This window comes from Macaca thibetana, chromosome 9, assembly GCF_024542745.1.
Source record: "Macaca thibetana thibetana isolate TM-01 chromosome 9, ASM2454274v1, whole genome shotgun sequence".
Taxonomy (NCBI): domain Eukaryota; kingdom Metazoa; phylum Chordata; class Mammalia; order Primates; family Cercopithecidae; genus Macaca; species Macaca thibetana.
The window spans coordinates 120,868,878-120,891,862 of record NC_065586.1 but is presented as its reverse complement, the minus strand read 5'-3'; the positions used below and the strand labels follow the sequence as shown (position 1 = coordinate 120,891,862).

Here is a 22,985-nt window from a genome sequence, read left to right as displayed (position 1 = left end):
AAAAAAAAAAAGCATAAAATGCACTATAATGCACATTTTCAAAGTCATGAATCTCAATGACTTGTACCAACGTCCGTCCTTTTTTTTTCTTTTTGAGATGGATTCTTGCTCTGTTGCCAGGCACAATCTCAGCTCACTGCAACCTCCGCCTCCAGGTTCAAGCGATTCTTCTGCCTCAGCCTCCTGAGTAGCTGGGAATATGGGCACATGCCACCACACCCAGCTAATTTTTGAATTTTTTTTTTTTTGTCTTTTTTTTTTTTCCTTTTTGTGGAGAACGGGGTCTCGTTATATTACCCAGGCAGGTCTCGAACTCCTGGGCTCAAGCTATCCTCCCGCCTCTGCCTCCCTGAGAGCTGGGATTACAGGCGTGAGCCACCGCACCCGGCCTAATTTTTGAATTTTTCGCAGAGACGGGGTTTCACCATGTTGGCCAGGATGGTCTCGATCTCTTGACCTCATGATCTGCCCACCTCGGCCTCCCAAAGTGCTGGGATTACAGGCGTGAGCCACTACGCCTGGTCCCAACATCCTTCTTATATGTGAGACAGATGGAAAAGAAAGCTTTACCTTCTATTTGGTCTAAAGAGTACGTATTCTAAAGCGTGAGTGGAATTGTTGGCAGTGGAGATGAAGCTGAAGAGGAGAAAGACGAGGTCGGGCACACCGAGGATGCGGGTGAGCTGCTTGTGAAGAACCTGCTCTCTGTAGGACATCTGCTGCTGTGTGTTGCGCCGGAATCTGTACCACCCAATGACTTTCTGAAAGAAAAGTGTGAAGAGTTGCATGAAATCTTACAAATTTAATTCTGAATGTATCCATACAAACACAAGTGCACAAATGTTCACAGAAGCTTTATGTGCAAAAGCCCCACACTGAAACAACCCAAGTGTCCATCAGCAGGAGCATGGATAAACAGACTGGTTCCGGCATACACTGGATCCTGCTTAGTAAGAAAAAGAACACGAATGAGTCCCAAAATAACTATGCTGAGTGAAAGAAGCTAGACACCTCCTCACTAAAACAAGTATAGGTTATAGGGTTCTATTTATACAAAATGCTAGAAAATGAAAACTAATCTACAGTGACATAAAGCAGATCAGTGGTTAACAGGAATCAGGGGAGAAGGCAGGACTGGAAAGGCATAAGGAAGCTTTTGTAGGTGATAGAGATGCTCGTTATCTTAGTATGGTGATGGCTTCACAAGTTTACACATACATCAAACTTCTAAGAGTATACATTTGAAATATGTATGATATGTCAATTTTACCTCAATAAAACTATTTTAAAAGTGTGGCTTTGTCAGCTCTAACTACAGCGTAACTAAACTAGCTGATGAAACTGTTATGCTCTCTAGAAGAATACTTCTCATAATGAGATTTGTTGGTCATCAGGAAGACAGATGACTTTAGGGATATCCGAAAGACTGCTGAAGTGCAGATTCCTGGGCCCCACCCAAATCTGCAGAATCAGAACCTCCCAAGACAGAGCCAGGAATCTGAATTTAAGTAAGTTTCTGAATTTTTCTTTTGCACATTGAAATTTAAAAACATCTGTTGTCAAAACATTTAATTATTTATTAGAAGATCAATCTTCATACAGCTTCCTTCTTTGAAACCAACTCTGGGCTAAAATCTTGTTTTAAGAAGTAAAGGTAGTTTAAATCTATTAGTGTCATATTAAAATTAAAATTAACAGTAAATTGAGATTGTTTTGACACTTTCATGTAGAAAGTAAGCCAACTTTTGCTGAGGCTAGCTATGTCACAAATATTTTCACTAATTATACCACTCTAAGTGAATAATGTTTTCTCCATTGAGTTCATATCACATGCAAAGAACTACAGAGAACAAAGAAATAAGCAATAGTTCCTGACTCAAGGAGTACTACTGAACCTAAAACAAATCTTCCCATAGATTAAAGCAATTAATTCTGATATTCCTTAAATAAAAAGAAAACCCAAGCTTTTCTTTCAGGGTATAATCTTTTTTTTTTTTTTTTTTGAGACAGAGTCTTGCTCTGTTGCCCAGGCTGGAGGGCAGTGGCACGATCTCAGCTCACGGCAACCTCCACCTCCTGGGTTCAAGTGATTCTCCTGCTTCAGCCTCCCGAGCAGCTGGTATCACAGGCATGCGCCACCATGCCCAGCTAATTTTTTTATTTTTAGTAGAGATGAGGTTTTGCCATGTTGGCCAGGTGGGTCTTGAACTCCTGACCTCAAGTGGTCCATCCGCCTCAGCCTCCTACAGTGCTGGGATAACAGGCATGAGCCACTGTGCCTGGCCTCAGTATATAATCTTATAGAAGAGATGTTTTGTCCAAAGTTACAGAGCTCATGAGTGACAGCCAAGATGTGGAATCAAGGTGCCTGCCTCTTTCCACTGGGCAACACTAACTTTCACATTCTACATTAGACATGATGGTGGCCATAAAAAAGGTAAAAGTAGTTTTCATTTCAAGAAAATGTGGATACAATTAGATAGAGCTACTGATGTATGTGAACATGGCACATTTCATTCTAAGATTCAATACTCTGTGCCCAACTCCTATTTGGAATGTTGGAATTACCTACTCAGTAGACCTCAGGCATGCCCCACACTTCCCCTGCCTTCCTGCAAAGACCTGAACGGTGCTCAGCACACTGGCTGTTTTCATGAAATACTCATTGACTAATAGAATCTTTCAAGTGGCTATTGGATGAATAACAGTGCTTTTCAGTTATGCCAATTTGAACTATTTTATTTCATTATTTTTCCTAGTGCCTTTTTTTTTTTTTGGTTTTTGAGATGGAGTCTTGCTCTGTTGCCCAGGCTGGAGAGCAGTGGCATGATCTTGGCTCACAGCAACCTCCACCTCCTAGGTTCAAGCAATTCTCATGCCTCAGCCTCCCAAGTACCTGGGACAACAGACGTATGCCACCACGCCTGGCTAATTTTTTGTATTTTTCGTAAAGATGGCGTTTCACCATGTTAGCCAGGATGGTCTTGATCTCCTGACCTCATGACCCACCAGCCTCAGCCTCCCCAAATGCTGGGATTACAGGCATGAGCACCGTGCCCAGTCAATTTCTTCTTTTGTGAATTTCCTGTTCAAGGTCGTTACTCATCTTTCTCACTTAAAATTTTGAAATCTGCCAGGTGCAGTGGCTCACACCTGTAAACCCAGCACTTGGGGAGGCCAAGATGAATAGATCGCTTGAGCCCAGGGCTTTGAGACTAGCCTGAGCAACATGGCAAAAAAGTTTCTACTAAAAAAAAAAAAATTAGCCAGGTGTTATGGCGCATGCCTGTAGTCCCAGCTACTTGGGGGGCTGAGGTGGGAGGATCACCTGAGCCTGGGAGGTCGAGGCTACAGTGAGCCATGATCATGCCACTGCACTCCAGCATGGGTGACAGCGTGAGACCCCCATCTCAAAATAAATAAATACAAATCAAATCAAATAGAAATTTGAAATCTGTTTAAAAAAAAATACTTCCTGGTACTTCTAATATGTAGTGAATGCTCTAGAAAATTGTGCTCCAAAAAGAATCTGTATAGAACAAATTTTAGTTTTAGAAAGTAAAATCAAGATTCATGGCTGGGTGCGGTGGCTCATGCCTGTAATCCCAACAATTTGGGAGGCTGAGGCAGGTGGATCACTTGAGTTTGAGACTAGCCTGGGCAATATGGTGAAACCTCGTCTCTACCAAAAATGTAAGAATTAGCCGGGTGTGGTGGTGCACCCCTATAGTTCCAGCTCCTCAGGAGGCTGAGGCAGAATTGCTTGAACCTGGGAGGTGGAGTTTGCAGTGAGCCGAGATCGCGCCACTGCACTGCAGCCTGGGTGACAAGAGTGAGACTCCATCTCAAAAACATAAATAAAAAGTTTTTTAAAAAAGTATAATAAAGGTTCATAATTTAAAATATGAAAAATGAGGGTGTAAGGTAGCATCTGAGAGGTGAGGGATGGGCTGCTAAGAGATTCCAGGGCCGGGCGCGGTGGCTCAAGCCTGTAATCCCAGCACTTTGGGAGGCCGAGACGGGCGGATCACGAGGTCAGGAGTTCGAGACCATCCTGGCTAACACAGTGAAACCCTGTCTCTACTAAAAAATACAAAAAACTAGCCGGGCGAGGTGGCGGGCGCCTGTAGTCCCGGCTACTCGGGAGGCTGAGGCAGGAGAATGGCGTAAAAACCCGGGAGGCAGAGCTTGCAGTGAGCTGAGATCCGGCCACTGCACTCCAGCCTGGGCGACACAGCGAGACTCCGTCTCAAAAAAAAAAAAAAAAAAAAAAAAAGAGATTCCAGAATGTCTGCTCCCAGGCAAATCACTAATATGAGAGTGCTGGACCATGTGATGCCTGTGGCTGCTTTAACACCCCTTCCTGGTTGGGCAGGCAGCTTGGTTAGACTACCAGAATGCAGCACCTCTTCAGCTTACTATCATGTATAAAGCCATTTGCCTTTCTTCTGACCTATCCTTCCACACTTCCTATTCTTCCTTTTATCCTTACCTCCTCCTGCACATTAGAAAGGCTGTTGTTTTAATCTAACTGCACTTACTCCTAACACTGTTAAACAAAGTCATTTTGTTTCCCGCTTGACAAGTTGAAAACCTTTTTTTTTTTTTGAGACGGAGTCTCACTCGTCGCCCAGGCTGGAGTGCACTGGCGCCATCTCGGCTCACTGCAAGCTCCACCTCCTGGGTTCACACCATTCTCCTGCCTCAGCCTCCCAAGTAGCTGGAATTACAGGCGCCTGCCACCACACCTGGCTAATTTTTTGTATTTTTAGTAGAGACGGGATTTCACCATGTTAGCCAGGATGGTCTCGATCTCCTGACCTCACGATCCTTCTGTCTCGTCCTCCCAAAGTGCTGAGATTACAGGCGTGAGCCACTGTGCCCGGCGACAAGTTGAAAACTTTTATTGGTACTTTCTTTCTTAAGAAATGGTTAGTAATGGATCTGTTTTTATAGAATTAATATCCCAAGGTAAAAAGTAAAACCCATACATAGTACAACACAGTAAATTACAAATGGCGTTATTAGTCACTACTGCAACAAGACAACTTTGGTTTATTTTCAGTTGTATTCAGACTTGCTTACCTAGTCTATACATAACTAGAACATCATATGCAAATGTTGATAGAAATAATAAACACATGACCTTTCGGAGAAACATCTGTGTTCACCTTTTTTTTTTTTTAAATTGAGATGGAGTCTCGCTCTGTCTCCCAGGCTGGAGTGCAGTGGTGCGATCTCAGCTCACTGCAACCTCTGCCGCCCGAGTTCAAGCAATTCTTGTGCCTCAGCCTCCCGAGTAGCTGGGATTACAGGCGTATAATAATAATGGTATCAGGCTATAAATATCTAAATTTTTTTCTATTAATATATCAAAAAATCTATGTAGGTTAACAAAACTCTTACATATTAACATCAAATCTTATTGTTCCATTTTACATTCCTGTCTGGTTTTTTTTTTTTTTTTGAGACGGAGTCTCGCTCTGCCGCCCAGGCTGGAGTGCAGTGGCCGGATCTCAGCTCACTGCAAGCTCTGCCTCCCGGGTTCACGCCATTCTCCTGCCTCAGCCTCCCGAGTAGTTGGGACTACAGGCGCCTGCCACCGCGCCCGGCTAGTTTTTTGTATTTTTTAGTAGAGACGGGGTTTCACCGTGTTAGCCAGGATGGTCTCGATCTCCTGGCCTCGTGATCCGCCCGTCTCGGCCTCCCAAAGTGCTGGGATTACAGGCTTGAGCCACTGCGCCCGGCCTCCTGTCTGGTTTTAGCTTTGGGAGATAAGGAACGATTTCAGAATCACACTGGGCAACAAACAGAACATACCTTTCTCCGATCTTTAAGAATCCTGTCCAAACTCTCCTCATTCACTTTGCTTGCGTAGTCATAAAAACTGTTTAAGAGAAAAAAATCTTTTACTAAAACCACATAGTTTTGTGACATAGACGTGCTGAGCTACACGTGTCTGTGGTAACCCTAATGAAGACCTAATTTCTCACCTTTCATAGGCACATAAAGAGAAATCAGTCTAAATGCTTTTCTGAAATGAGGTACCTTTTGCATCGAAGAATACTCAAGAGATTGGTACATTCAAGAGATATTACTTCCACATGTGGGAGGTGCTGATAGCAAGTAATTATAAAATATGGGGTTTCAAATGGCTATGACATCTTTTCTTTGTTTCTAGGTATCAATTACTTATGAAAAAAAGATAACATAGCAGCTCATTTTCTGAGAAATGAAGAAGGGAAATAAACATTTGTGGGATGCGGAAGACGACACTGGGCTGCATACTTTCTCAGGTTGTTTCATTCCATTCTTGCCTCAGTGCTGGGAGGTATTAGTTTGACCCAACAATTCCACAAGTTTTATTCCCAGTTTCATAGATAAACGCACCAAGGCCAAGTGACTTCCTCCAAATCACAGGGCTGGCAGACAGAAGGGCTGGAATTTGAAGCCAGGTCTGGCTAGCTTCAAACCTAATACAATCACCTCCAAAACAGACCAACATGACCAGGATCCTGTGGTGTACATCCAGGTATAATGATGCATGGGCCTCCTCTATCACTGGATGTGGGCTTGGGAAAGCCACACTTCTACCTCTTTCCCTACCACCATAAGCTCGGGCCTTATAAGACAGAAAGGAATTCAAGATATGGTTAAAAACAAACAAGCAAACAAACAAACAAACAAAACCACTGACTTGAAAGGCAAGTGACACAAGCTCCAGCTCCTGTTCTGTTTCTCACTGTATGATCTGGGGCAAGTCACTTCACCTGGTTTCCATTCCATTTTTTGCAAAATAAGGAGTTTGGAATAGACAGATGTTATCTAAGGTTTCTTTTGGCTCTAATAACTGAGTCTATTCTTTAAACTCAAATCCTTGTTCTAGTACTGCTTTGCTGACAGTATTTTAATGAATTCCTCAGAAGGCTGAGGCAGGGTACACCTAGTGAAGCTTTGGACAGTCAAAACCAAATCAGACACCTTCGTAGACCAGAGGCAATGTGTGAACCAGAGTCTAAACAATTTCACTTGCTCTGAGATTCCTCTCAAACGAACTGCTGACTGCTCATCTTGCTTCCCCATTCCTCTTTCGGTTATGTGTAAATCTCAGAGAGGTGAGGTTCTCAGCAACTGATGGCTTCATTTATAGGTAGCCATCTTGCATGGTGACAATTCTCTGAAGCAATCAATAGGTGGGGGTGGATGTGCGAGGGTGAATGTGACACAAGTCTCCAGGGGTTTGTGGGCAAGGGGGCTAGGTGTTTGGGCCACCTGACAGTGGGAGGGTGGTCAGGGTGAAAGCTGCAGGGAACAGCAGGAAGAGGCAAGCGAAAGGGCTGGCTGGTGTTACGGAAGGAAGTGCTGATCAGGAATGCTGGTAGTATCCATGTGGGCAATGCTAGAAGGAAAGTATTGGCCTGGCTTTTGGAAAGGGGTAAGAAGTTGGGTCTTGGGGGAGTTTTATGAAACACAGAGTTGAAATCATGATCCCAGCCATTAGGTGGAAGGATTTAGGGCTGAGAAAGAAGGCATAGGCCTGGTGGTGGTTTGGGGGGAAGTCCAGTGAGTAAGAGACCCTGGACTTACTCTTCCTCACTCCTTTCCCTCCAGATGTCTCTCTGTTGTATGCTTTCTCCTTTCCGAACGTTTCTCCCCTTATTTCTTTTTCATTTTGTCCTTTAGTTGGTCATAATATGGCATTGGTGAATACAGTAGTCCCCCTCTTACCTGTGGTTTCACTTTCCAGTTTCAGTTACCCTTGGTCAATCTCTCAAATATGTTTGAGAGTGAGTGGACACATTCACATAACTTCAATCATCTCTTACTGTGCCTCATTCATAAGTGAAACTTCATGATAGGTATGTACATATAGGAAAAACCATAGTACATATAGATACGGTTCAGTACTCTCCACGATTTCTGGAGTCTTGCCACATATCGCCCGAGGATAAGCAGGGACTACTGTATTCACTTCAATGAACACAAAAAGAACATTTTATATTCCCTTTTCTTACTTTTTTTTTTTTTTTGAGACGGAGTCTTGCTCTGTCACCCAGGCTGGAAGTGCAGTGGCGCGATCTCGGCTCACTACAAGCTCCACCTCCCGGGTTCACGCCTTTCTCCTGCCTCAGCCTCCCGAGTAGCTGGGACTACAGGTGCCCACCATCACGCCTGGCTAATTTTTGGTATTTTTAGTAGAGACAGGGTTTCACCGTGTTAGCCAGGATGGTCTCAATCTCCTGACCTCGTGATCCACCCGCCTCGGCCTCCCAAAGTGCTAGGATTACAGGCATGAGCCACCGCGCCCGGCCTTTCTTACATTTTTAAAGTTGAACACTAAACATTTTTTATTCCTCTTAAGAACATCCATTGAATTATTTTATGTTGATTAACTTTTTACTCTATAACTGAAGAGCCCTTGATAGGCTGAGAGGAAATACTTCCGTTCTAAATCACTATGGCCACAACTGACACTCTCCCCTTCCCTTTTCCTAACCTAACACAATGCCGTGTACACAGCACTCAATAAATCCATGGATTTGGGTACCCTCGTGACTTTACAGCCACAATCAGCTACAGGCCAAAATTCACTAGCTTTTCATCAATCAATCCTTTCAATAAGGACTAAAAGCTTACACGTGGCTTACCTAAAAAGTTTTGAACAAGGCTGATGGTTATGGATTTCTGTAATTAGAAAGAGGAAATACATCTTAGTTAATCATATAAGACATAGGCAACTATAAAATAGCTCAGGATTTTTTTTTTAAACCAAAATCTCTGACAACAAAGACAGCTTTTTCCTCTGCCAAACAGTTGCTACGTGTATACCAGTGAAGGCAGCACGACCTCTGAACACTCACCCTCAGTGACACACTCTCAGAATAAAGGAGACTACAGAATGAAAGTTCTATTTCTATTTGCCCATGTATGATGAGCACACGTCTGAAAGATATTATTCAGGAATATGCAGCTATTATGTGCCTTATTCAATCTTATCTATTTAAAAAAGCATCACAGGAAAAAGCAACCACTGACTGGAAGTATTTAATCAAGTGGGATAAAAGCTGTGAGGTGACTGGGTGCGGTGGCTCACACCTGTAATCCCAGCACTTTGGGAAGCCGAGGCAGACGGATCACTAGGTCAGGAGTTCAAGACCAGTCTGGCCAAAGTGGTGAAACCCCGTCTCTACTAAAAATACAAAAATTAGCAGGGCGTGGTGGTGGGCGCCTGTAATCCCAGCTACTCGGGAGGCTGAGGCAGGAGAATCGCTCGAACCCAGGAGGCTGAGGCTGCAGTGAGCAGAGATCGTACCACTGCACTCCAGCCTGGGCGACAGAGTGAGTTTCTGTCTCACTAAAAAAAAAAAAAAAAAAAAAAAAAAGCTGTGAGGACAGCCTGGGGACAGAGGGCCTTAACCACCCTCGCCCTACCATTAATAACCAATAATAACTCATGACAACTTGAGCCAGGTGTTTTGAAGTGGAAGGAACTCTGGAAGTCTATTAATCCTTTCAAAGATGGTCAGTACCGAGGGAAACAATCACTACAGGGTAGATTGTAACAGCTTCTGAAAAGTTGCTGTGATTAAGCAGAGTGAACAATTTCTTCGAGCTCATCAGGGGGCTTAGGGTCTGGGTTTCTTTATAAGACCGTAAAACTAATTGACCATTCAGTTATATTAATCACATTCTCCTAGAGAGCAGCTCATTACCTGCTGTTTAAAAAACCACAGCCTCAGAGTTCTAGGCTGTAATCTTAACTCAATTAAAAGGAAACCATAGGCCGGGCACGGTGGCTCAAGCCTGTAGTCCCAGCACTTTGGGAGGCCGAGGTGGCGGATCACAAGGTCAGGAGATCGAGACCATCCTGGCTAACACAGTGAAAACCCGTCTCTACTAAAAATACAAAAAAATCATCTTCTACTTTAAAGAACTGTCATTTAATGAAATTCCTGGAGTAAGTTCTGAACTCTGAATGCACACTGTTACCAAAGCAGTTTCTTTCAACTTTACAAACTGGATTAGAAGCACGCTAAAGACATTCTATGGAGATTGTGTGGTATTTTTTGAAGTTAAAGCTTTCTAAGATGTTTTGCAGTACTAAGCACTCATGGAAAACAGGGTGATTATCTCAAACATGAAAAACTGCAGATCGAAATGAAGTTGGAGGACACCTTAATAGACAGGCAAACCTCTGGAAGCAGGCAAGGGCTGGGCAGCCTCACCTGGAATTTCCAGAGTTTCTGTGCCTCAACAACACAGTAGACACCTGTTCATGTACACGTTGCCTCCCAGCACACATTTCTTTACAAATCCCTGCTGTGTGGTACTGTTGTTCTTGCTTTTCTTTCTGTTGGGTGAGTTGAACATTTCTTCTCCTTCCTCCTTCATTCTTTCCAATAATTGTTACTGCATCACCTCATTAACTAGGGACACTGCTGTTGCTGCCTTCTCCCTGCCACTCCTAGAACTAAGGGTGGACAGCTCTGCTTCAAGTGAGTTAGCACAGCTTTTTCAATTCATACATATCCAAAACAAGATGCAGACATTTCATGTTCAAAAGGTGATATTCTTTTTTGTTGCTGTTGAGACAGAGTCTCACTTTGTCACCCAGGCTGGAGTGCAGTGGCACAATCTCGTCTCACTGCAACCTCCGCCTCCCACGTTCAAGCGATTCTCTTGCTTCATTTCTTTTTTAATTTTTTTTTTCTGTTGCCCAGGTTAGAGTGTAGTGGCACAATCTCTGAGCCACCGTGCCCGGCTGTTTTAGGGTTTTAAAGAATTAAGCAAAATGAAAATAAAAACAAAAACACCCTTGATGGGCCAGTGCAGTAGTTCACACCTGTAATCCCAGCACTTTGGGAGGCCAAGGCGGACAGATCACAAGGTCAAGAGAGCGAGACCATCCTGGCCAACATGGTGAAACCCCATCTCTACTAAAAATACAAAAATTAGCTGGGAGTGGTGGTGCACACCTGTAGTTCCAGCTACTAGGGAGGCTGAAGCAGGAGAATCGCTTGAACCCAGGAGGTGGAGGTTGCAGTGAGCCGAGATTGTGCCACTGCTCTCCAGCCTGGTGACAGAGCGAGACTCTGTCTCAACAAAACAAAACAAAAACACCCGTGATGAAAGACTAGCTCTACTGTCTTACACATCACAAGTCTTTTTTTTTTTTGAGATGAGATCTTGCTCTGTTGCTCAGGCTGGAGTGAATTGGTATGATCACAGTTCACTGCAGCCTCAAACTTTCGGGCTCAAGCAAACCTCCCACCTTAGGCTTCTGAGTAGCTGGGACTACAGTAGCACAACACTACGCCTGGCTAATTATAAAAATTTCTTGTAGAGACAGGGTCTCACCACCTTGCCCAGGCTGGTCTTGAACTCCTGGCCTCAAGCCATCCTCCTGCCTCGGCCTCCCAAAGTGTTGGGATTACAGGTATGAGCCACTGCACCCAGCCTCAAGCCTTTACTTAGTAAATAAGTCAATGATGTGGTGAGTGAGTTTTATACTTTTGATCCACTAGGGCAGGGGTATCCAGTCTTTTGGCTTCCCTGGGCCACACTGGAAGAAGAATTGTCTTGGGTCACACATTAAATATACTAACAATAGCTGATGAGCTTTAAAAAAAATTGCAAAAAAATCTCACAATGGCCGGGCATGATGGCTCACACCTGTAATCCCAGCACTTTGGGAGGCCAAGGCAGGCAGATCACCTGAGGTTGGGAGTTCGAGACCAGCCTGACCAACATGGAGAAACCCTGTCTCTACTAAAAATACAAAAAAATTAGCTGGGCGTGGTGGTGCATGCCTGTAATCTCAGCAACTCAGGAGGCTGAGGTAGGAGAATCGCTTGAACCTGGGAGGTGGAGGTTGCAGTGAGCCAAGATCGCGCCATTGCAATCCAGCCTGGGCAACAAGAGCGAAACTTGGTCTTAAAAAAAAATTTTTTTTAAAAACCTCATAATGTTTGAGGAAAGTTTACAAATTTGTGTTGGGCTGCATTCAAAGCTGTCGTGGGCCACATGCAGCCTACAGGCCGTGGGTTGGACAAGCCTGCATTAGTAGGTAGTTCAGTCTCTTGATTCCCCCTAATCCTGACCTAACTTCAATACACACCCTTGGGGCCAGACGTGGTGGCTCACACCTGTAATCCCAGCACTTTGGGAGGCCGAGGCAGGTGGATCACCTGAGGTCAGAGGTTCGAGACCAGCCTGACCAACACGGAGAAACCCCGTCTCTACTAAAAATACAAAAATTAGCCAGGCGTGATGGCATGCACCTGTAATCCTGGCTACTCGGGAGACTGAGGCAGGAGAATTGCTTGAATCCGGGAGGTGGAGGTTGCAGTGAGCCGAGATCACACCACTGCACTCCAGCCTGGGTGACAGAGCCAGACTCTGTCTCAAACATAAATAAATAAATAAAACACCCTTGTCCCCTACCCCACATACTAGAAGCCTATCAGAACAGGCTTAAAATTAATTATTTGCTCCAACATGACCAAACTTGCCATTTGCCAACAGTATTTCCTTCTTTTTCTTTTCTTTTCTTTTCTTTTGAGACAGAGTTTTGCTCTTGTTGCCCGGGCTGGAGTAGAATGGCACGATCTCAGCTCATTGCAACCTCTGCCTCCCAGGTTCAAGCGATTCTCCTGCCTCAGCCTCCCGAGTAGCGGGGATTACAGGCATGTGCCACCACATCCGGCTAATTTTTGTATTTTTAGTAGAGACGGGGTTTATCCATGTTGGTCAGGTTGGTATTGAACTCCCAGCCTTGGGCGATCCGCCCGCCTTGGCCTCCCAAAGTGCTGGGATTACAGGCGTGAGCCACTGTACCCGGCTAGCCAACAGTGTTTCAAACCATAAACCACTCATCTCCACATATTCTGTATTTTAGTCATATGAACAGGCCAGATTCCCTGTGTGTTTTATGCAGACCTTGTTCTGTGCTCCCCTGAATGTACTGCCCATTTAGTTTACCTCCTGACACACATCTTCACTGATTTCCCCACTAGCAGTTTTCCTCTCAACTTTGGGCACTTCGGGGATTTTCTTTATTACTTTTTTACAGCATTCTTCTCATACTGTCTGGTATTTCTTCCTGCCTGTCTAATCCTCCCCGCAGCTCTAGAAGGCAGGGATGATTCTGGGTATTTCCTTTACTGCCCAGCACACACCTCACATATGAAAGTTCTTCAATAAATGTTTGCCGCATAAATAAATGAAAAGTTCCTTGCTTTGTTCAGAGTATTAGGATATGCAGTTTGGTGATCTGCCTGAAGTGTACCTGAAAGGACTATGACCTCTATTCACCAAAAGGAGGCTGATCCACAGAGAGTGGGTGCATCTATATCTACAAAGACTCCTTCATCTTCCCCAGATATCTCCTCCAAAGTGGTATCTGGCTTATCCCTCAGAAGGCTGTATAGGTTTAGTAATATCCCATGTAAACAAATGTAAATATCCTTGCTGGATCCCTTTAGGAAGGACCAGCACAACAGATGCATTTGTTATAGTATGAGGTGATATTGGCAATGGGGCGAGCCTAATTTGCAAACTTGAGGTTCATGGTGGTTTTGAAAAGACTATCGATCAAGTGGTCACACAGCAATTCAGTGAAAGTCACCCCCATTGGTGGGAAAGGAATACTTTATAGAAGACCCATACTTATAGTTAGACATTCTGTTTTCTCTGACTTTATAGTGACATAAAAACATCTCGTATCATTTATTAGTGCAAATAATCTTAGTTATTTTCTTTCTTTCTATTTTTGAGACAAGATCTTGGCTCACTGCAACCTCCACCTCCTGGGTTCAAGCAATTCTCCTGCCTCAGCCTCCGGAGTAGCTGGGATTACAGGCACCTGCCACCAAGCCCGGCTCATTTTTGTATTTTTAGTAGAGACAGTTTCACCATGTTGGCCAGGCTGGTCTCAAACTCCTGACCTCAGGTGATCCACCCACCTCAGCCTCCCAAAGTGCTGGGATTACAGGCATGAGCCACCATGGCCAGCCTTTTAGTTTCTTTTCTACACACTCTTTGAATTTTTTTTTTTTTTTTTTTTTTTTTTGAGATGGAGTCTTGCTCTGTCCCCCAGGCTGGAGTACAGTGGCACGATCTCGGCTCACTGCAACCTCTGCCTCCCTGGTTCACACCATTCTCCTGCCTCAGCCTTCCAAGCAGCTGGGACTACAGGCGCCAGCCACCATGCCTGGCTAATTTTTTTGTATTTTTAGTAGAGACGGGGTTTCACTGTGTTAGCCAGGACGGTCTCGATCTCCTGACCTCGTGATCCGCCTGCCTAGGCCTTCCAAAGTGCTGGGATTACAGGCTTGAGCCACTGTACCCAGCATACTCTGAATTCTTTAGGATAAAATCAGTTCAGGGCAAAACAACAAAACAAACATTAAGTAAATATACAAAAAAGATATTTCTGAAGTCATTGAGAAATTTACTTACCAATTACTTGAAGAAATTCTGTGTTGCTGATTTGTGAGTCACTGATGCTAAACGTTTCCTCTTGTCTTACCTCTCCCAGTAAAAATCCTTCCTAAAAGTAATTAAAGAAAATAGTTGCAGACTAAAAATAAAAATGACTTTTACTGAAATTAAGAGGAATTGAGGACATATAAATTTATAATTTTCACAATAATCCAAACAAGCTTCCCATGTAAACCACTGTTCCATAAACCAACAAATAGTCTAAAGCAATCTGAGGTATATCTATTAATTGGATTGTTCCAAAAAAGGATAACAAGATAAAATATTATTTTAATCCCTTCAATTCTTCCCAGTTTTTGGAAGAGTGAATTTCATCACCTAAATCTTTTTTTTTTTTTTTTTTGAGACGGAGTCCCGCTCTGTCGCCCAGGCTGGAGTGCAGTGGCCAGATCTCAGCTCACTGCAAGCTCCACCTCCCGGGTTTAGGCCATTCTCTGGCCTCAGCCTCCCGAGTAGCTGGGACTACAGGTGCCCGCCACCTCGCCCGGCTAGTTTTTTGTATTTTTTAGTAGAGACGGGGTTTCACCGTGTTAGCTAGGATGGTCTCGATCTCCTGACCTCGTGATCCGTGCATCTCGGCCTCCCAAAGTGCTGGGATTACAGGCTTGAGCCACCGCGCCCGGCCTCATCACCTAAATCTTAAGGATCATAACCAATGCCAAAAAACTCAGGAAGTAGAACTATTTCATAGTTGTTTTCTTGAAATCACATACAATGTATTTCGTTGTTGGAAAAACATCGCTGATGATGAAAAGATAAAGTTAACACAATGACAACTAAATGCTTTTATACGGGCTGGCATAGAAAATTAGGATTTTAGCAAAACAATTTCCTATCATTCACATGAATCTTTTTCTTTAATAAATGCAGAGGTTAATTTATTTACACTTTTGGAGGGTATTAACCATCACAGTTGATTCTAGATTACTTGGCTTATTACCCACTCTTTGTGTACTTGCTGCCATGTTCTGCACAAGCACAGCTGGGAGGAAACATACTCTAAATCTTTTTTTTTTTTTTTTTTTTTTTTGAGACGAAGTCTCGCTCTGTAGCCCGGGCTGGAGTGCAGTGGCCGGATCTCGGCTCACTGCAAGCTCCGCCTCCCGGGTTTACGTGATTCTCCTGCCTCAGCCTCCCGAGTAGCTGGGACTACAGGCGCCCGCCACCTCGCCCCGCTAGTTTTTTGTATTTTTTAGTAGAGACGGGGTTTCACCGTGTTAGCCAGGATGGTCTCAATCTCCTGACCTCGCGATCCGCCCGTCTCGGCCTCCCAAAGTGCTGGGATTGCAGGCTTAAGCCACCGCGCCCGGCCTCATACTCTAAATCTTAAAGTAACTTTCCTATACAGAAGGTTGAACTGAGAAGCTGTCCTGGAATCTCTCTCCCCAGATACCACATGGCTTACTCCTTTCCTTCATTCAGGTCTCTAGTCAAATGGCACCCTATCAGAGAGGTCTTGCCTGATCAACTTAATGGAAATAGCATCTGCCAGGCACTCTGCCCCTTTTATCTTACATTCTCTTTCTTCTTAGTCTTCTCATTATCCATCATATTACATATTTATAAATAAATACATTTATTATCCCTTGCCAGAATGTAAACTCCATGAGAGCAGGGACTTTGTGCTTGTTCACTGCTCTATCTCATCACCCAGCACAATGCCTAATACTTACTAGGTGCCTCACTAACACTGGTAGAATAAATTTGTTGAAACAATGCCCTTGTACAATATATCCTTCTATTCTAAGTTGATCCTTCAAATCAATTAATGAAGTTTCCTAGTTTAAAAACATTTCCAGTTTAAAGTGAGAATCTATGGGAGTGGGGAAAGACAGACACTTTACAGCCTAATTTTTGTATTTGATTTGAGGAGGGGGAGTGTCCTAAAATACCAAATCATCACAGAGCATTTCTCAAACTTAAGAAATACGTAGGCTGGGCACGGTGGCTCTCACTTGTAATCCCAGCACTTTGGGAGGCCGAGGTGGGTGGACTGCCTGAGGTCAGGAGTTTGAGACCAGCCTGGCCAATGTGGAGAAACCTTGTCTCTACTAAAAATACAAAAACTAGCTGGGTGTGGTGGTACGCACCTGTAATCCCAGCTACTAGAGCGGCTGAGGCAGAAGAATTGCTTGAACCCAGGAGACAGAGGTTGCAGTGAGCTGAGATTGTGCCACTGCACTCAAGCCTGGGTGACAGAGTAAGACTCCGTCTCAAAAAAAAAAAAAATATATATATATATATATATATATATATATATATATATATATATATATATACTCTTTTAAAAAAAACTCTGAGACCCAAAGGAGTGTCCATGACTACTAATTTGAGAAACACTGCCTAAATAAGCTTGTTTGACCCTATGAAAATCTTTCGGTTATGAATTCTCACGACAAAAGCAGTTTTGTCTTGCACAAGCAAAAGACAAAACCAAACCAAAACCCACTTTCAAAAAATCAAAGCAAAAAAATAATTTCATATTCACACAGAACTTTAGACCTTAAAAACTTAGCTAGATTCCTAGTGTTCTACACTATTGGGTTGCTGGATTTAGCAAAAAAGATACAAGACACACAATAAAATTTTAATTTCAGATAACAAATAATTTCTTCTGTAAGTTTTGGGATATACTTATACTATAAATAAATTGCTATTTATCTAAAATTCAGATTAACTCAGTGTGCTGTATTTCATCTGGTAACCCTACAACAGTCTTCCGTTTGTGGAATAACGACATAACTCAACAGTGACATTAAGAAATTCTAGGTCAGATGCGGTGGATCACGCCTGTAATCTCAACACTTCAAGAGACCAAAGAGGGAAGATGGATTGAGGCCAGGAGTTTGAGATCAGCCTGGGCAACATAGCAAGACTTGTCTGTAATTTTTTTTTAAAAGGACATTCTAAAGCCAAGGATAAGAGGAATGTTTATACATCTACTGGTCTGGATTATCTGAGCCACTGTTACTTTATAGTAGGAGTTGGCAAACTATGGCATGGGGACTAATTCCAGCCTAATGCTTATTAATGTATGGCCTGTAAGCTAAGAATGGTTTCTATGTTTTTATTTTATTTAAATATTACTATTGAGACAGAGTTTTGCTCTTGTTGCCCAGGCTGGAGTGCAATGGCATTATCTCGACTCACCACAACCTCTGCCTCCCAGGTTCAAGGGATTTTCCTGCCTCAGCCTCCCTAGTAGCTGGGATTACAGGAATGTGCCACCACGCCCGGCTACTTTTGTATTTTCAGTGGAGACGGGGTTTCTCCATGTTGGTCAGGCTAGTCTCAAACTCTCGACCTAAGGTAATCTGCCCGCCTCGGCCTCCCAAACTGCTGGGATTACAGGCATGAGCCACCACGCCCAGCTAATAACAGTCACTTGAATGTTTTACTGTCTATAGCTGCTTTCTCCCAATAGCAGAGTTGAATAGTTGCTACAGAGACCATATGGCTTACAAAGCCTACAAAGTTTACTATCTGGCCCTGTACAGAAAAGTATGCTAGCCCCAGGTCTACAGATGAGTGGTTTTAAATTAATTTATTGCCTGGACAAAATAAGTATGTACTACAAAAGTAAATTGTTGGTTCTTCAACCTTAAAATTGAAATTATTTTCAAGGATTCCACATCTATAATTGTAGGAAAGTTAATATAAACAGGCATGGTCATATAAAACACAGTTGCAAACTATTGGCATTGGTGAAAATTTCTATGAAGTCTAGTACCACGCCTTGCACAGAGTAGATATTAAGGCATATCTCTTGAATTAATTTTTTTCAACAGGTAGCTGCTTGTTCTTACAGTAATCTTGCCATATACATAAACTGTGATATTACTAGGCACTCAGGAAATAAAGGACCCATTTTTAATAGTCCATGGACACTAGGGGTATCACAAACCCTTACATATGGAACTATATTACATTATTAAATAGCTGGTTGTAGTACCGTAGGCCATAGTGTTCAAAGCTGCCTCTGGAAAAACCCATGATGTATATACTCCTATTCCTATCATTAAGTTCTACCATCAACACTGAAGGGATGAAAGGTACAATAATTTAATTGCATTCAATTTACTAATGGAATCACCTCTCTGTAAAATCAGTTTTTATTAATAGAAGCTAAGATTGCTGACATCAAACCAAATGCAGTTTCTCCTTCTGCAGTGTACCATTTTGCTTTGTAATGACAACCAAAAACCCCACATATAGGTTTAATGAGTTTGAATCATTCACTGTTAACTTAAAATAATCCCCCAATTTGGTGGCCAAATTATATACCCCCTTTAAGAGAGAAGTGATCTAGTTTCACAAAGCATTTCCAATCAGAGGTCAATGACATTAAAAGACAATTTGTAAAATAAAGGCACTAAAACAGAGAGGATCTGATCCTCTTGTGGGCTCCAAAGCCTATGCATTTCCGATCACTCACTAGTGGGCCTGTCACTTCCCTATTTCACTGTGACTAGTCCCGTGGTCTTAGAACTCCAGCCAAAGAACTAAACACGCAACTTCAAGGAAATACAAAATAGAACCTGCACCTAACGCTCCTGTTTACATTCTCCATTTTGCATCAGGGCGAAGAAAACACACAACCATGTCTAACAAGTATCAATAGTGACAGCCATGGTTTCACTCGTAGCACCCCCACGACAACCTGTAAGACCGGCGGGTGGGGATGAGCACCTCGCCTTCTGGACTAAACACCCGGCCTCTAGATTCCTTCCCGACCCCGTGCGCCCCTCATAAGTCTAGAAGCCTGATTTTCAGGGAGGGGCAGGCGCTGGGTTTCCACCGAGCGACTCCTGACACTGCAGGAGGCCAGGTGGGACAGCTTTGCTGCATGGGAGGCGGCTCTGCCGGGACGGCCGAGCGGCTGAGAGCGCGAAGCTACCGGGCCCGTCCCATGGGGGAAGGAACCCCCAGAGGCAAGAGCTCACCGGGGGCGGGAGCCGCCCGGGTCACCAGCTCCTCTGGCCGGCCCTGGTGCCCAGGGGGCGAGCCGCATGAGGTTCCGGCTTAGCCGCGAGCGCCGGCCCGAGACAGAGGCTGAAAGCCCCCAGCGGCTGCGGCAGGGGGCCCGGCACCTACGTGGTCCGCGTTGCTGTTGGCGCTGTGGAAACACACAGCACTGAAGGTGTAGCCCGAAATGGACGCCGCCATGATGGAAATCTCTAGCTCCCCCATCATGCCCCGCGGAGGGCACACGGCCTTCCGGCCGGCCCGACCCCTTAGCATCATGGGAAGTGGAGTCTGCGGCGGGCAGCGGCCGAGGGCCCTGAGCCCGCCCAGTCCTGAAGGCTGAGGAACGCCTGTTCGGAAGGACCCCGGCACCGTATCCTCCGCAGGGGTGTCGCTTCCGACACACCTCAGACAGCGATTGATAATTCCGCAAACAGTTCTTTCCCTTTGCAAGTGAAACTCTTAGTATTAAAAGTCAACATTCTAGCCGGGCGCAGTGGCTCACGCCTGTAATCCCAGCACTTTGGGAGGCCGAAGTGGGCGGATCACCTGAGGTCAGGAGTTCGAGACCAGCCTGACCAACATGGAGAAACCCCCATCTCTATTGAAAATACAAAAATTAGCCGGGCGTGGTGGCACATGCCTGTAATCCCAGCTACTCGGCAGGCTGAGGGAGGAGAATCGCTTGAACCCGGGAGGCGGAGGTTGCGGTGAGCCGAGATCGTGCCATTGCACTCCAGGCTAGGCAACAAGAGCGAAGCTTTGTCTCAAAAAAAAAAAAGGCCAACATTTAGGCTGAGCGCGGTGGCTCACACCTGTAATCCCAGCACTTTGGGAGGCCAAGGCAGGTGGATAACTTGAGCCCGGGAGACAGAGATTGCAGTGAGCCGAGATTGTGCCAGTGCACTCTGGCTCTGTCTCAAAAAAAAAAAAAAAAAAAAAAAAAGAAAAAAGGCCAACATTTACCAAGCTCAAGGATAAAAGGACAGAGGTAATTCAGGCAAATAAACAGTTTGGTATAGTAGTGACATAATGTGATAACAGATAATACGACTGCTTTGGCTGCAGAGTTGAGACTGTAGTGTCATGGGGTGGGAGGGAAGTGAAATGGTGGTTCAAGGCACCATCATCTCTCTCTCTCTTGGAATTTTGTATCCTCTTACTCACTGAGTCTGAATTGGTGGCAGTTTTGCCTCCCAAAATGGCATGTGGCAATGTTTGGAAACATTATCAGAGATCATAATGCAGAGTCAGGTGCCACTGGCATCTGGTGGGTGGGTAGAGGCCAGAGAAGTGGCTAAAAATCTTACAGTGCACAACGACAGGTCCACAACAAATAATTATCATCAGTGGTGACAAGGCTGAGAAACCCGGTGTTCTGCTGCAGCTTTTAATCTCCTCCTTGCCAAATCTATGCTCAACATAGCAAAATGGTCGACATTTAAATGTAAAAATTAAACCATGTTGCTTCCTGGCCAGACACACAAGTCTTGCCAAGACCTGGCCCCTATTACTTGTCTGACTTCATTACTTGCTACTGCCCCCTTTATTTACGGAGCTTCAGCTACATTGGTCTTCTTTCTGCTTCCTGGACATCCCTAGCTCATTCCACTTTAGGGCCTTTGCGCTTGCTGTTTTCTTTGCCTGGGATGCTTTTCTCCCAGGCAGCTGCATGGTTTACTATTTCCGCCCTAGATGCTATGATGTGCCACTGAGACCTCCAGTCCACCTTGCAGGATTGATTGATTGCTGCAGGTCAGCTGTCTCCTGTAAGTATGCCTAGTTGAAGAGAGCTTCATTGCCTAAGGCCAGTCCTCCCCTTTGTGGGCATCCAGCATTCAATGCCTGGTTGAGGGAGATGAATACAGGGGAGGGCCAGGAGGATTTGCTGAAGTTCTGTTGTAGTGGTACCTCGGTCCAACTACTTCATTCAGCCAATCCTGCTTCTTTTTCTTCTCCAACAGATGATGACTCTCAGAATACTCCCTAATCAACTTCCTCCCTGTTCATCTCAGTGTCACACTTTGCTCCCTGGGAACAAAACCTATGACAACCTCTTTTAGGTTTTCACTTAGTGCTGCCACCCCCTCAGACAGTCCTTCCCTGGTACACTATCAAGGATTGCAACCTTCACCCTATGTTCTCAGTAGTACTTCCCTGTTTACTTTTCCCTTTACCACTTATCATCTAGCAGCATCTCTGTGTTATTCATCTTTCCTGTCCATTGTCTTTCTCCCTCTCGGAGCACGTTCTGGACTTCATGAAGACAGGGATTCTTTTATTTTTATTTTTATTTTTAGATATAGGGTCTCGCTCTGTCACTTAATAGCTCACTGCACCTCAAACTCCTAGACTCCAGTGATCGTCTTGCCTCAGCCTCCTCAGTAGTTGGGATTATAAACGTGAGACACCACATCTAGCAAAGACAGGGATTCCTGCTTATTTACTGTTGCATGTCCATCATCTGGAATAATGGCTGGCATGTAAATGTTGCCCAATACAGGACTGTAGAATGAATGCTGCATGAAAAAGTGAGAGGGTTTTAGGGGAGATAGTTGTGTTTGATCAGCAGGGTGCTGGAGGGGGATGGAGACAAAAGTAGCTGATAAAAGGTGTAGGCTTGCTAATAAGGAGGTGCCTAGGTTTGCTCACTGAAGAAACAATTTGGGATGTAGGAAATGAGAGAGGAAAGAGAGGCAGATGAACTGGAAAAATTTAGGGGGTGAAGGAGAAAGAGGATGAGAAGAGGAGATGAGTGGCTACAGTGAGGTTCTGGACTTTGGTGACAGAGAGATGAGGATAAAGAATTTTTAGGCTCTGACCAGGCTTGGTGGCTCACACCTGTAATCCCAGCAATTTGGGAGGTCGAGGCAGGTGGATTGCTTGAGCCCAGGAGTTCGAGACCAGCCTGGGCAACATAGTGAGACCCTGTCTCTACAAAAAAATTTAAAAATTAGCTGGGCATGGTGGTAGGCACCTGTAATCCCAGCTACTTGGGAGGCTGAGTTGGGAGGATCACTTGAGCCCAGGAAATCGAGGCTGCAGTGAGTTAAGTGATCATGCCACTGGGCCGGGTACAGTGGCTCATGCCTGTAATCCCAGCACTTTGGGAGGCAGAGGCGGGCAGATCATTTGAGGTCAGGAGTTCAAGACCAGCCTGCCAGCATGGTGAAATCCTATCTCTACTAAAAAGACAAAAAAAATGAGCCAGATGTGGTGGCATGTGGCTGAAATCCCAGCTTGTCGGGAGGCTAAGGTGGGAGAATTGCTTGAACCCAGGAGGCAGAGGTTGCAGTGAGCCGAGATCATGCCACTGCACTCCAGCCTGGGTGACAGAGTGAGACCCTGTTTCAAAAAAAAAAAGTAGATCATGTAGATCATGCCACTGTACTCCAGCCTGGGGGATAGAGTGAGACCCTGTCTCAAACAAACAAACAAAAGAAAATCTTCAGCAAAACACCCATAGTGATAGAGCACACTCATGTAGTGGTTATGCTTGAAAACTTTATGAAAGATTG

The 22,985-nt window shown here is 44.5% G+C and overlaps 2 protein-coding genes across 3 annotated transcripts in view; one reads left to right on the top strand and one right to left on the bottom strand.

Annotated features, from left to right (window-relative positions):
* Positions 1 to 22,985, bottom strand: part of ABRAXAS2 (abraxas 2, BRISC complex subunit) — a 943,775-nt gene that overhangs the window by 10,318 nt on the left and 910,472 nt on the right. The window contains exons 2-6 of one of the 2 annotated variants that reach the window (XM_050803764.1): positions 19,597 to 19,690; positions 14,461 to 14,551; positions 8,649 to 8,685; positions 5,821 to 5,887; positions 571 to 761 (exon numbers count right to left, since the gene is read on the bottom strand). In XM_050803764.1, coding sequence (XP_050659721.1) covers positions 571 to 761; positions 5,821 to 5,887; positions 8,649 to 8,685; positions 14,461 to 14,551; positions 19,597 to 19,668 — 458 coding nt within the window. In that variant the 5' untranslated portion in view covers positions 19,669 to 19,690. Of the gene's footprint in view, positions 1 to 570; positions 762 to 5,820; positions 5,888 to 8,648; positions 8,686 to 14,460; positions 14,552 to 19,596; positions 19,693 to 22,985 lie in introns of those variants that run through there. The other variant, XM_050803763.1, reaches the window with a different exon arrangement.
* Positions 1 to 22,985, top strand: part of EEF1AKMT2 (EEF1A lysine methyltransferase 2) — a 331,933-nt gene that overhangs the window by 256,123 nt on the left and 52,825 nt on the right. The window lies entirely within an intron of this gene.